Source organism: Gavialis gangeticus, unplaced genomic scaffold (assembly GCF_001723915.1).
Source record: "Gavialis gangeticus isolate Ggan-Ray unplaced genomic scaffold, GavGan_comp1, whole genome shotgun sequence".
NCBI lineage: Eukaryota > Metazoa > Chordata > Crocodylia > Gavialidae > Gavialis > Gavialis gangeticus.
In genome coordinates this window covers 48,560,884-48,575,841 of record NW_017729029.1, presented here as the reverse complement: position 1 = coordinate 48,575,841, position 14,958 = coordinate 48,560,884, and the positions used below count along the sequence as shown (strand labels likewise).

The following is a 14,958-nucleotide window of genomic DNA, read 5'->3' as shown; positions in this document are numbered from 1 at the left end:
TGCTGAGATCCTTTTTTTTTTTTTGTCCTTCTTTAGACTATACCATTTCCTCGTTTGAACTCTCCCAGCAACTCCCTCTATTCTGCTGCATCAGGTACAGTAGTCTTCAAGGCCTCCATAAGTTTGGCTTCTTTTATGCCTCACAGCATTGTGCCTGCTTCCTCGGCCCTTCCAGTTATGCCAGCCTCTTTCACCCACTCTTCACCCAAACATCTCTGCGTCTCATTCCCTAGCACCTTTTGCCCTCAACACCTTCCTCCTTTCCAATATCTGTGGAATTAATCAGTTTCTAACAGGGCCATTATCATTATTAGTGCGTGTCTAGGGGTATGGGCTTTCTCTCTTCCCGAGGGATCTGTGACCTTGTATTTTGACTTCTGGAATTGCAACTGCCAAACCCAGTAACTGAATTTCATTTAAAGCATATGTAGTCTGGGTCTCATTTTCAGTAATAGCTGATGATCAGAACAGGGGAGATGTCATTTCATGCAAGCTAATGGAGCCCATACAACCTTTCCACTGCAGGGATCAGGCTCTGATCAGGCATTAAGTGAATTTCTTGAGAAAAGAGCATGGCACTGGGAGCCAGGAACCCCAGAGTCCTACCCGGCCTCTTACCAGGACCCTGAAAGCTTACCCTATTGCCTCCGTCTGAGAGAGAGCAATAGTGGTAGTTGCTGTATCTGAAGCACTCTGAAGATCAGTACTGACTTCCCTCTTGTTTCAGGGCTGGGAAGTAGAAAGGAGCTCACCCCTAGCCTGTGCTTTGGAATCATGTTGGCAAATGGAAAGCAAAGTGCTGGGGGAGAGGTGAGAGCCGACCTGTTAGTGTCTGCGGGGTGGAAAGCCAAGTTCATCAGTGGCAGGGTGCGGGTCAGCAGTGGAACAGGAGGGTCCTCGGCAAGAGTTCCCGAGTTAGGAATATGCTCAGTCAGCAAGTGGATTTCTACTGGAGTGGCCTCGTGTTCTTCCTGGTGGATCTCAGCTCTTTCCTGGAAAAATATAAGCCCACCCACTATCTATGGCATGTGGCTTGACTGGTTTCTTGATGATACAGCTGTTGCTTAGCGGTCGATTCTCTTTGGGTTAAACCAGACTGTTCGCTCTGAGGCAAGTCTTCAGAAGTGTTGGGGACCCCTGAAAGAGGAGGCAGCTCCTCCCTGCTCCAACTCCCAGCTTGCATCCTCCTGTTCAGGATGCCTCCCTGCAAGGGCTGTGCTCTGTCATGCGATGCTAGCTTGCATCTCAGGGTTTTCCCCCTTGGGCCTTAGCTTTCATTTCTTTTTCCATATAAGTTTAGTGCTTAGGCAAAGTGGCAGCCCTGTAGAACAACCCCGTCCATGGAGCAGCACACGACAGCGTAGCCAGCAGCACAGCAAGTTTACCCACACTGGCTTAGCCTTGTGGTGGGGGGGTGCAGGGCACAGGTAAAGACTGGGGTGAGCCTTGGCTAGAGCATAAGGGGGCTTCTTCCTTTGTTTGCCCCTACTATGGTACAGGGAGTCCCTGCCTGAGTTCCTCCTAGGTGGCCTGATGGAGGCCCACTCTTTAATGCCACAGTCTTGCCTTGGACATGAGAGGAAAAAGGGGGTGCTTTCATCTCCTTAACCACTCAACCCTGGGATTCTCTGGTGATGCTGCCCACATGCAACCCAGTTGGTGGGGTGCATTTTGATGTCAGCAGCTACCTACATGGAGCTGAACTGAACCTCTCTGGTCATTTCACCACCTACCTCCCCAGCCATTGTTTCATTCTCTGGAGTGGATTTGAACCAGCAAAAGGGAGGTGAAGAGCCTCCATTTAGGTGAGTTCTGCACGTCTAGTGGGAGGAAAACCCACCGCTAGGGAAGCTCAGTTTTCCAGCATCTGCTGCCCATCACTTTGCTCCTAAATTCCTCGGAACAGCTATGAAGCAATACCATCCCTTTGTGATGTACAGAGTCCTCCCCCCCAGTGAGATTCTGGAGCCCCAAGGCTTTTCTTTGTGCTGCCTAGTGCCACGTGCACTAGTGATTTGGCAGCCAGTGCTGCCCAGTGTCTTGCTGGGGTGAGAAGCGAGGAGGAAAAGCAGCATCAACCCTATTCTCTTTGCGTTCTCTTCTGTAGAAAATGGACATGCATAATTTATTCTCCCCAGCTGCTGCAGTGTAACTTTAATGCACACTGATTCTATTACCAGCAAAGCTTGCAAAAACTGACCTGTTCTACTGGAAAATGGCTGTAGATGTTAAAAGAAGGCAAGTCTGTGTTCTCCTCATTGCTGCAATGAACCCTGTGACTAACCATCTTTCCTAGCCTGGTAAATCTGAGGCTCAGTGTTGTGACTGACACTTGGAGTAGGCTCTGCGTTTACACTGCTAATCCAGAATGCCATTAATTTTTCTATCTAGTGCATTGTGAGTACAATAATGTTAACCTGTTTCTCCAAGATGACAACAGAATTCACCCAGTTCGAGTTTCCTTGGTTTAGGGAACAGTTCTCTGAATCCAAAAAGCATAGCAGTTGCTAGAGTCAGCAAAGTGGGTCTCAGTGGTAAGGCATCAGGAAATGTTGTTTTCCTTGTTTGTAATTCTTCAGTCCATCAATGCCACACTTCAAACCTTACACACCCTAAGGACCAGAGGCTGAAAACACTTCCTTTCAGCTGTAAAGCTTGCTGCTGTGACTAGCACTGCTGAAAGCACTTTAAGCACGGATTCAGCAAAACATTTAAATGCATGTAAAGGTGAATAGGCAGGAATATAAAGCTTAAATATCTGGCTTGAGGCCTGAACCCACTAGTGTAGAATTGGACCCAGAGGCAGCTGTCTGTCAATGTACTTGAGAAAAAGATATAAAATTGTTCTTTATATGAAGATCATCCTCCTTTGCGGATATTACTAAATTGATTATTCTAGCCCAGATTTTGCTGCCCTTATTGACACTATTATCTTGCTCCTCAAGCAATCTAGGAAAGGAAGAGTTAAGGAACTCGTTGGTATTAGAGTGACTGGATCTAAATGGATGGCTTTTTATATTCACGTATCAGCTTAGACTTGAAAGACCATGGAGTTATCCAACATTAACACCACTAAAGATCTGACTCAAACTACAAGTCTGTGCTCATTATACAGGATTGGAGTGCTGTTGTAGCTGTGATGGTGTGGGAAATATCTAAGGAGCCAGGTTTGGTTTGATTTGGGTTTTTTGTTTTGATTTTGTAAAGATTGAAAGTGCAAGGGTATTTTTTAATGCAACATTAAGGTAAGCTGGGCCACATCTTGAAATCCTTACTCAGTTCATATTCATTTATTTATACATCTATGCAGTGCACCTCTCAACATTTGGCACGGTGCTTACAGCATTCAGAGTAGAAACATGAAGCAGATATATCCCAAGGACATGGACTCGCATTGGATTTGTGCCCTACGAGGCCTGAATAAATCCTGAGCGAAGAGACTAGGACCTGGCTCACAGTACATACTCTGATCGTTAGAGAGAGGTAGTTGGCTATGTCAGCCTGAGGTTAGGTAGCCTGCAAGGTGCGACTCTACTTTGCTAGTCGGTGAGACGTTCCAGGAGTCCTGCAGATTCTGGGATCACAACTTGGAAATCATTGAGCTTGCTAGAGCCTCATTCGGATTTGCTAGTGCTTGGTACCACCAAAGCCTTTCTGTACAGCTCTGCATTAACAAGTGGCGGGCGGTATTCTTGATAGGATTTAGTAGTTTTGATTTACAATGTGTGTAGGCTTAAGAAACGTGCTTTGTCCTGAGGGGTAAGTACCTGCTGATAGCATCAGAGCTGCAGTGGCAACAGCAGTTGGCAGAGGAACAAGATGAGCCCCATCTGGCGGCTGTTCTGGAGCAGCGCATATCGCCGGAGCCGCTTCCGACTCATCAGTAGCTGAGTCAAAGCCCAGTCCCAGACTAAGTTCAAAACTGGGTAGGAAAAAAGGATCATTCTTCCTACAAAGTGCTTCCTGGCTTCTCTAAGTTTTGGGGGGGGATTCTTGTGCTCTAAGAAGTTCCCATGCGACTGATCTTCGGGCTCAGCTCTCTGGGAGGAGGAGGGAGGAAACAGGCCGGCATCTCTGGGGACCTGTTTTGTAAGACTTTCACAGGAACTTACTGTGACCATTCCAAGGCGGGTCAGCAAGAAACAGGTCTGAAATGCAGATCAGGATCCAGACTGAAATCTAAACTCCTCCAGAGTCTGCAGCGGAGGAGGCTGCCCTGGGAGCTGTGATTCAGCTCGCTCACCATTGTTTGTCCTAACCGGCTAACTTCCACGTTCAAGCATAGCCAGGCTGTTCAACACAAACAACGCTGTGTCTGAGGGTGAGAGAGAGGGATGGAGGCTCTAATCCAGATCTTGCACCTTTGAAATGAAAGGGCCACGTTTTCTCCTTTCCTCTCCAGCTGGGTGTGTGGCTCTGATTGCATTGCATGGCCAACGGAGAATTCACCAGCTAGACTGGACCTCACCATTGACTTGAGTGGGGGCTGCGAGGGGCCACAAAAGAGCAGGTCTCCTCTCCACCTGATATGGTAGCAGGGGTAGTGCCCACAGTGCACCAGCACCTGGAGCCAAATCAGTGGAAATAATGCTTTGTCACAAAAAATGACATATCATTTTAAACAGCCAGAATGTAGTGACTTCCACAAAAGAGAGATGTTATATTAAGTACATTCAAGTGCTAGATGGCTTGCTTCACATGCCAGAGTCAGCATGACCAGTGCCTCCCTTCTCCACCCAAACCATTTGACATTTCTGATTTATTCATAGATTCATAGAAGTTAGGGTCTGGAAGGTCATCAGGCCCAGCCCCCCCTACCCCAAGGCAGGAAAGACTGCTGAGGTCAGATGACCCCAGCAAGGTGCGTGGATGACCCTAGCGAGGTGGTCAGATGACAACCCACTTCCAGCATAAGTCTAACTTTGCCAATTGAATCTGGGTTTGGGAAAGTTCAGTAGCCAAAATAAAGCAACGTGCAAAATTCCCCTAACGTTTAGTTTCATTATGTTACCATATGAAAAGTAAAGCCGCATAGTTTATGACATAAATTTGCTGATGAGAATCAGAGTTCGTGGACATAGTTTTGGACTTAGACTTTTAAAAATAAAATTCCCGAATTCTCAGAAAATCTTGTAATTGGACAATTGCTCCTTAGAAGACTGTTGTTTTCCACCATGTAGGGAGATGTTTACAGTTTTATACTTAGCTACTTAGCATTGACATACACTGCAACAGATACATATTGTGTTTCTTCACTTACTGCTTAGCTTTTGCAGACATCTTGAAGCAATAGCTCCCGTGCCTTGTCTCGTTTGCATGTAGTATGTCCTGTTTGTGTCTTGTGCTATGCACATATCTGTATGTATGTACTGAAGTTATTCCCATATGATATCATACAAGTGTCTTTCTTCCAAAAAAAAGTCAACAATAATGCGTAATATGACATGGTATTACGTAGTAGCCTGTAGGGGGGTGCTCTGCATGTGACCTGAATCGGGCGCCAAAATGCCTGGCTACAGCTCTGCTTCCACTCTACCTGTTCAGTTTCTGAACAGTTTAGGGCAAGGGCCAAAATCATCTTCCTAATGTGCCACTTTCTTATCCCCACACACCAAGGAGAACGGTGATGTAGTGAGAACTGGCCCAAAATGGGTTCCATCATGCTCTTGAACTGGGGTCAAGAGCATGGGGTCAGACAGGGGACACACGAGCACAACACACTGGCGGACCAAAGGTGTCAGCATCCAACCAAACTACAAGTCATTGTCCTGTTGTTGGGCATCAGCTTTCTGTTTTCCCAGCAGTTGCTGAAGAGCAAGTACCCTCCCTTCAGTGCCAGGCTACGTAGGGTCTCAGAAACGGGAGGATGACATGTATTGTATCCAGCAATTTAGCCTTGGCTTCAGGCCTTTGCAGACTAGGACTTTTCCCATTCAAAACTGTAAAGTTTGCTGGGCATGTTCTGTACTCAGCCAGCTGCCACCACGAGCATCACTTATTTAGACTCCAACTTTCCAGAGACCTGTGGAAGAAATCTCCTCTTTACGCAGATTGTTTCCGAGTCCTGGTTTGGACAGAAACATGTTTCTTGCCTACATCGGCTTTAGCCAACAGAAGAAAGAGACATCAGATTGATTCTGAAGTGCAGAAAATCTGGCTATCCTGAAAGCAAAAACTAAAAAGTGGCTTCATCCTCTGAGGAGAGTGGGGAGAAACCGTGCTTCTGCCTCTGTGAATGTAAAGGGGATCTCATTTTTCTTGACATGTGCTGAAAAGTTCTCGATAAAGCAAACTGTTTCATGTAGGTACCTTCCTCAGAGAAAGCTGTTGGTTTTCTCACCCACCTGAGAGACGAGGGCTGCAACCAAAGCCACCAGAAAGGCTGGGTTTCAGGATTTCAAGGAAATGGGTCCAAGCCATGAAGTTTGGAACTTGATTTTGCCAGAGTTCAGGGATGCTCCACTCGGGGGGTGGTTCCAGTTCAGCTGAGACTGGAGAAAAGGATCCATATCTGAAATCAGGATCTGTATCCCCTCAGAGTTCAGGCATGTTAAGATCTGAATTCCTGTTGCAGGTCAGTCACTAACTTAGTGATGCTCCCTCCAGACCACAATGGGTCTGCAAGGTGGTCCATACTCAGGCCTAGGAAAAACCTGCAAGGTGTGGACCATACTCAGGCCTAGGAAAAACCTGCACTCACAAGGTTCTTTGAAATGGCTTCAATGGCGTGCACTTGTGTACGCTCCCTGGCAGGGAACAGTGCAGTGAGCATCATTGTCCAACCTCAGGAACCACAAAGGTAAAAAAGGATGAGGTGGTAGGAGGAGGAGCACTGACATTTTCCAAGGGGGCTTCCGAATGCTGAACATTAACAGAAGTATTCAGAGCTGAAGGTGTCAGGATCTGTGTCCTGGTCTGGATCCACTTGCTCACTAACCACGCTCACTCTTTGTGTCATGCAGGGCTGGTTTTAAAGTCCACCTAAAGGGTTTGTGAGCAGTGTTTTGGCTGCAGATTTTTTTGGACTACAATGTCTCCTCCTAAGTAAACACTTCACTTCTTGGAACGTCGGGTTAGTTAATGTCTTGGCCTCTTTCCTCAGACGCTGTTTATGGGGCAGGGAAGCAATGTTCCCACTCAGTGTAAACACCTGGCGGGAGCGGGCTCTGTTCAGCGCTAGCTCACAGCGGGTGGGTGTGCAGACTCTCCAGGGGCAAATCCATCACCAGGTGGACTCCTGCTTTCTTGCAGATTCTGTGGAGAGCCTCTCTCACACCACCTCATCCCCTCAGCCCTCGCCAGCTGTCTCCACCCACGCCTCTCGGATCACAGACCCCTCCTTCTCTGTGGATAACGCGACCACTGACGCTTCTGCCGCTGAAGAGACCAGGAGCGAGTCGGAGTCAGTCTTCCTCCCCGATTACCTCTTCCTCTCAAACTGTGAGTCAGGCAAGCTCAGCCATAACAGGTATGTCCGCAGTAAAAACTGCCTCCCTGACCTCTGCAGCCATTTCATGTGTCTACCACTTACCCACCCATCAAGGATGGGTTGGGATCCAGGCCACTGTGTGCTTGAGGGCAGGAGGAGGAGGAATCCCAGTGGGTGGAGGCCAAGATGAGCCCAGAGGCACTCTCATTCCTCCACTTACACTTTTGAAAGTTCCTCTGATTTTTGCATGGGCAACATGCAACATGAAAGCCTACTTGGTATTGAAATAAGACCTTGAGGGCCCCTTGGGACTAGACCTTCTTTGATTTTTCTCTTCTCAAAAAAATTTAAAAGGCTACGACATTAAGGTTTAAAACCCAGTAGTGACATGACCTAAGGATTGTCCTCCCTTTATGTCCTACCAGACATCCTGGGGTCATTCCTGCTGCCTTTGAGACTCCCACTAACTTCAGTGAAAACAAGATTGGGCATTACATCTGCCCCTATAGACTGTTACCTGGTTACCAAACAAAGGTTTAGTAAGACCATATCCCAGAAACCCAAGCCAAGGACCTGGCCTTGGGTGCCAAGTAAGGAGTTGGCTGTGCAAGATGTCATGCACCCTGCCCTACCCTGCTGCAGGTGGAAGGGAGATTCCTCCCAATGGTGGGTCTTCTGGCTTCACCTGGGTTCCCCACATGTAGCATGGCACAAGGAGGTGACACCACTGCATGGCACTCTCCAGACACCCCCAGCCTTTGCGCAGCAGGGCCATGTTGCATCTGTTGCAAAGAGGGAATAGTACTGGATCTGTCCCCCAGTGAATGGGCTCCTGGTCACAAATGGCTCCTTTGGTAATGAGGAATGGCAAGTGCAGACAGTGCTGGAACGGGGGGGTGGCAAGAGGGGAGTGCTACTCTGCAATGGCAAATGAAATTAAATGATCAGTGCACATTTTTGAAAGGGGAAATGAGCAGCTTAATTGAAGGCAGCTCCTCATCCCAGCTGTCTGCTGAGACCAGATTGTGCATTTAAGAGACGTACGTTATCCAGAAAATAAAATTACATGAAGCAATTGTTTTAAAATAAAATAAGCTTGCCACAAAGGGCTGAGTTGTTGGCATTATGGTTCATTGGTGGGCATGTGCGTGTGTGCCTCTTGTATTCTGGAACTGATCAAAGCACAGGCTAGTTCAGTTGCAGCCACGGGAGGAGAAAGATGCAAAACATGATTTCTTTGTATTCCTTCCAGATGCGACAGCTGGTCAAATTCTGATAGGTCCCTGGAGCAAACTTCCTCAGATGATGTTTTTGTCGATTCCTTGCCGTCTCAGCCTTCCCACTACTTGCAGCCATCTAGTAGTGGCAGCCTGCACCAAGATGGGGGCCTTCCAACAAACCATAGGATTTTGTCCAGGAGTGTAGACATTAGCAGGACATCCAATGACTTTTCCTCCTCTTCTCCATTGCTGGGGCCTCCTTTAACACCAACCTTTCAGATTGAGAAAAGCCAAAGCGTGCTTCCCTATGGCATAACCAAACTGGATATTTTGTCTAATACACCACCGCCAAGACCACCCAAACCAACCCACTTTTCAGACCGGAGGGGAGAAGAGCTGTCCAGTGGGGCCCTTCAGAATGGACATATTGGGATCTGTAGGGCTCAGGCTGCCTTGGTGCCAAGAAGAATCTCCTTGTCCAGCCTGGATAACATGAGGAACTGGAAAGGTAATGTTGTTTCAGAGAGCTGAACTCTGCCAGCCAGAGGAAGCCTGTTGAGAAGCGTGCTCCATTAGAGGAGCAGAGCAGAATGGATAGCCATCTCCTTTTAGTCTTTCAGCTCTGTCCACTTGAACATTTGTGAACCCCTCCACTGCCCTTCCATACCTGCACTGCTCTGGCATGTGATCATGCCAAAGGGGTCTTTGTCTGAATTCAAGTTAGGACTTTTAAGCGCGTGGCTGGAACCCAGCTCTGCAGCAAGTGGAGCCAAATGGTAGTGATGGTCCAGTGACAGTGCAGGAATGGAGACAGTACCTCAAGGTCCCTGGATACATCATCCCAGCCCAGAGTTTCCAAAGAGCTCTGCTCCCATTGAAGTGCCAGAACAAAGTGCCCAAATAGTCAGCTTCTGTTGGGAAGTGGCCATCGGGCACTTCTGAATATCTGGTCAATGCCTTCAAGTACCTCCAGAAGAGCCAAACTCTTTACAACACCTGGCAGTAACCTCTCAGTGCCTCGGTGTCTCCACCCATTGTGCAGCTCAGTTAAATACTGATTTTTAAATTCATTTGGGATATTGGTTGAAAAGAGTCCCTCAGTCACATTCAGGACCTGGTCTGGTAATGCCATTAGCGGTGCAGTCACCTGTCAACAATTAGCTGTGATTTCCTCAAATATGACCATTTGTGGACTTGAGGGGGGTTTTTTATTTAAAGGGGGGGGCGGGAAACCTGAATCAGGTCTGCAAGTCAATCAGTACAAAATTCAAGCTTTCATTCAGTCAGTCATGGGATGTCATACATCTTCTGATAGGTCAAAACTTGGCCTCATTCACATAAAGCATCCTTTAAGTGCACTACCTCTTCTGTAGGCAGCTCGCTCCATGAAAGAAGGATGCCTTTTCACATCCAGAGGCCTAGAAGCCAGGAAGAAGCTGGTGATGGGATATAATCCCAGGGGAACCAGTGATTTATAATATGAATGAGTGCTTTGATGTCCCTGGATTTCATTCAGGCTTGCTGGAAAACTGGGTAGAAAGCAGAAAAATCCACTGCCAACCAAATGCTGTTTCACTTGTTCTTGAGGCAGTGGGCGCACCAACATGAGATGCTACTGCACAGTTATTACTGCACATTTATTTAGTCCTTACATGTATTACCAAGTACTAAATAAATGTGCAGTAACCAAAGTTATCACACAGTAGTGCTGCCGAACATCTTTTAGGGGACACTACTGTGCGCTAGCCTAATAATACTGCACAGTAGCATATTAGCACTGTCCATGCTGCGACATACTACTGCACAGTACTTTTCAGCTGCTGCACAGTCAGCATCTTGTGTAGATGTGCCCAGTGCAACCAAAAATAGCAGTGTAGGGCCTAGTATAGCATGATGCATACTTTATAGAGCCCTATGGGCAGGTAAAATATCTAGCTGGGAACCATCAACTCTATTTTAGTGGCACTGTAATTTTCTAATTGGAGGACACAGGAGGCCTTTACATTCAGCATTGTGGATTGGCCTCACTTATTCTGTAGCTTAAATGGATGTTCAAGCATTGTACAAAGCCTGAGTCATTATTCTCATTAAATACCCAAGTGTGTAGAGCTTTGCCTGGCCTGTTTATCAGTGTTCAACCAATTCTTGGAAGCTTTTAGGAGAAACACCCATAGCTGGAAATGGTGTTCTTAATCGTCAGTTACAATTGCAAGCTGCCTGCAAATATTGTGTGGACTTAGGTGCATGTGTGTGCCGCATTAACGCACACACATGCCTCCTCCCCTGATCTAATTAAAGATAGCTAATATTTCTACGTTCTAATTTATATTGAAATGCTCTTAAGAGGATTAAGTGATCAAATGTCATGTTCTGCTAACATGCTGCAAGGTTATCTCTGCCTGACAGGGGGCAGCAATGAATTAATAAGTGCTCCTACTTATTTTCTTACTCTAAGTGCATAACTCTATGAATGTAGCGAGTAAGGAAAAATTAAGACGTGAAATAAAAATACAGAAGTTCCAGACAGGACCACTGCTTTTCACCAGTTCAGATAGCAAGAGGGTGCTCACATAGTTTGCTGTTTGTCCATACCTGGGCTTTGCCTACAAACGTTGTACTGCTTTCACTAACGTGGTGTGAGGAATACAGTAAAACCCTCTTAGCATGGACTCAGCTGTATATGGGACCTTATACTGGTGAAGCAGATTTCCCATACAGCAAGGGTAATAAGTTACGTCAATCCAAAGAGTCTTCATCCTGGGAAAGCTGCATCCACAGTAGGATTGCATCTGCATAACTATTTCAGTAAAACATCAACATAGTTATAGTGGCACAGTAGCCATGTGAAGCTGAGAAAGTATCAGGCTAATAATAGCTGGCTAAAGCTCTGTTTATTCTGGGTACTAAAGAGACAGATTATTCCAGCCTTAATGCTTTTCTTTTGTCTATTATGCAGAAGCCACTATAGAAAGATACACCAGTTCCCTTACAGAACGGAAATCTCCACCAAGTCAGTGTGTATAATGCACTATTGAGCCAAGTTTAAATACCCCTATGGACATTTTTTATGGGGTTCCCAAGAAAAATTCTGTAATCTCAATAGGGAATTGGGCTGTTGCTCCATATATAGATTTTCCCTACAAAAGAAAATAGGCTTAAGCCTAGGGAGAAAAATAACCAGTCTTTTCCCCTTCTGATCTGTTGCTATTCTTTCCAACTGTAAACAAAGTAATTCCCCCAAAAGCTACCTTTAATAACCCTACATTTAGAGTAAAATTTTGCCATACAAACAGAATCTGCTAACAGCTCCCACCGCTACTGCTACTGCTATCCATTAAGCAATGGAAATGATTGCAGGAAATCTGTCCAGAACTCAGTTTACATACTGAATATATTTTCTTAACTTCCTTGGCTTGTTTTGAGAAGACAATGCATCAATAATTAAAAAGTGAATAAACCAAGAGACCTAAGTTTCAGCAGGCACTGAGACGTGACTTGTTCCTTTGTTCAGGAAGATAGACCACTTGTGAGTTATGCTCATTCCTCATTAAGAAACGCAAGCATGTCTTCTCTCATGCTGCATGCTATCCTGTTTTCCTCCTGTATGGTAATTTGCATTTCTCATGTACCTGAGATCTAAGGGTCTCAAATCACTTTACAAGGTTTCCAGAATCCTGCTAATTATATCCATTCAGCAGATGGGAAAACTGTGACAAATAAGTCAAAGGTTATGCAGCAAGTTGTGTGCAGTTTTGGGCCCCATATTCAATAAAGATGTGGACAGTTTACAAAAAATCCAGAGGAGAGTGACAAAAATTAGTAGAGGCCTTGGAAGCTTGACTTATGAGGAAAGTCTGAAAGAACAAGGGGTTATTTAGTCCAGAGAAGAGAAGACTGGTGGGGCTGCAGGGGGAAGGGCAGAGATTTGATAAGACTTCAAATACCAGAGGGGCTATTTTAGAGAGGATAGAGATGGGCTTTTCTCTGTAGCCATAGGAGGCCAGCAACAATGGTCTCGAGCTGCAACAGAGGAAATATAGGTTAGAGATTAAGAGGAACCTTCTGACAATGAGGGTGGTCAAGCATTGGAACTGGCTACCTAGAGAAATTGTGAAATCTCTACCCCTGGAAATTATCAAGAGCAAATTAGACAGACACTTGGCTGGCGTGGTTTAGCCAGGGATGATCCTTCTTTGAGCAGAGGACTGGACTAGATGATCTTGTGAGGTCCCTTCCAGCCCTGCTTTCCTATGATCCCAAGTTGCTAACAAAGCAGAAATAAGTCTCAGATCTTGTCTCCTAGTCCCTTGCTCTAACCCCTAAACCAGGTTTTCATCTCTCTGGCTCTGAATAAATGACCATCATGTAGAACAGGATCATAGATATGAACTATTTCTTATTTATAACATGCTAAAAATTCACATAGCATTATTAGCCCAATCAGGAAATGTCACTAGGTTTTTCTTGATCCTGTATTTCATCAGGTTTTCCCATTTCAGAATAACTAGCAAAGAACTGCAGGAGCTTTAGAAAGCCGTAATTATTTTTGAGCCATATGTTCTGCTCTGAAGTTATATCCTCCAGGTTCCACTGCCCTTTGGCTTGCCAAATCATTAATCGCTGTGGGTTTTTATTGCAGCAGATGCGGAAGGAAATTCCTTAAGAAGCCGGGATAAGAGGCTTAGCTTGAATTTGGTAAGTGCTTCATTTGCATATATTTAAATACTCTCTCAGAACAGAATAAAGCAAGCAAGTCATTCTTTGTTGTGAGGCTGTGTTACTTCTCTCTTATAATATCTGGGGGAACATTTGTTCACCAGAGTGCCCCAAGGGATGACGAGGTCGAATGGTCATAAACTACTGTAAGACCGTTTCAGGCTGGACATAAGGAAGAATTTCTTTACTGTCCGAGCCCCCAAGGTCTGGAACAGCCTGCCATCGGAGGTGGTTCAAGCACCTACATTGAACACCTTCAAGAGTAAATTGGATGCTTATCTTGCTGGGATCCTATGACCCCAGCTGACTTCCTGCCCTTCGGGCAGGGGGCTGGACTCGATGATCTTCCAAGGCCCCTTCCAGCCCTAATGTCTATGAAGTCTATGAAATCTATGAAAAATGCATAAGTGTAGAAGATGGAGGACACAGGTGATTTTGTATCTTGTAGTATGGGATCGCTGAACTCTTCCAAAGTTAGCATGGATGTTTGAATCTCTGGTTTGGGCTAAGAACGTTCCAGCTCATGCCTCCTCCGGAGCTCAAATTGGGGTGTTCAAGCACCAGGCTCAGTTCAGAGCCATCCCCTGGTTGTTGAGGGTCTGGATTAGGCCCCATTGATTACTGAGTTGTCCAACTGACTGGGACCTCTTTCTTTTCCTTCTCATTTCTGAAGCCATGTCGGTTCAGCCCACTGATTCCTTCTGCATCAGACAGCACAGAGGATAGTTACGTTCCCATGCGCCCCAGCGCATCTCCGCCTATTCTGGGGTCAGATTGCTCACCTGATGGCTACATTCCCATGAGTCCAGGCTCAGCCACGTTTACATTCCCTGTAGTCAGCAATGAAAAACTCTCCAGCCCACTGCCTGAGCTTCCCACTGACTTGGAACCACCGCCAGTGAATCGAGATCTCAAGCCTCGGAGGAAATGTAAGGCCAAGCTAACACCAAACATGGTTGGCAAGTAGAGACCCAGGAACATGGCTGTCACTGAAGGAAGGAGGGGTGGTCATGGCATAGCACATTAGGGGCTCACCAAGCACTTCATGGGTAGGGAATAGCCAGTAATTTTAAGGAAGAAGTCTTGGGCCAGGTTCACCTGGGTAGATGTTCCATATCACATTAGGTGTTTGGTATAGTTGTAAAACAGATATTTACCTGTAGCACTCCATGAACCCAGCTTCCAGGTGGGGCCGTGCCCACGCCAAGGAGTGGTAATTCTGTAGATTTTAATTCAGAATATTCTTCCAATGCTTTGATTTAGGGGAGGTTTTTTTCCCCTAAACCCCATAGCATCTCTGTTCCCTCTGATTCACACACACAGTTGGAGGACTCACTGCAGGGCAGATACATCTTCGCAAATAAGAGTCACAGTGGCAGTGGCTTTGGCCACTGGGACTGCCTAATTCTCTGTGGACCCCGACCAGCAGGGTTCCTTGAGGAGCTGTAGTATGTAGAGACAGAATTCAACCGATGGGAGAGCAAAGCAAGTTGCACTGCTTTGCCATGATGGTCTGTGAGTCAGGTGGAGAGTGTGGCTAAGACCTGTGAAGTCTGCCTCTCCCCATGAATGGAGGAAAATGGGGGGGGGGGG

The 14,958-nt window shown here is 46.2% G+C and overlaps 1 protein-coding gene across 2 annotated transcripts in view; it reads left to right on the top strand.

Moving 5' to 3' along the window:
- The window catches only part of GAB3 (GRB2 associated binding protein 3), a 147,292-nt gene that overhangs the window by 114,348 nt on the left and 17,986 nt on the right, over positions 1–14,958 (top strand). The window contains exons 3-6 of one of the 2 annotated variants that reach the window (XM_019521564.1): positions 7,252–7,468; positions 8,682–9,157; positions 13,292–13,344; positions 14,039–14,294. In XM_019521564.1, the coding sequence (XP_019377109.1) occupies positions 7,252–7,468; positions 8,682–9,157; positions 13,292–13,344; positions 14,039–14,294 (1,002 nt within the window). Of the gene's footprint in view, positions 1–7,251; positions 7,469–8,681; positions 9,158–13,288; positions 13,345–14,038; positions 14,295–14,958 lie in introns of both variants that reach the window. The other variant, XM_019521563.1, reaches the window with a different exon arrangement.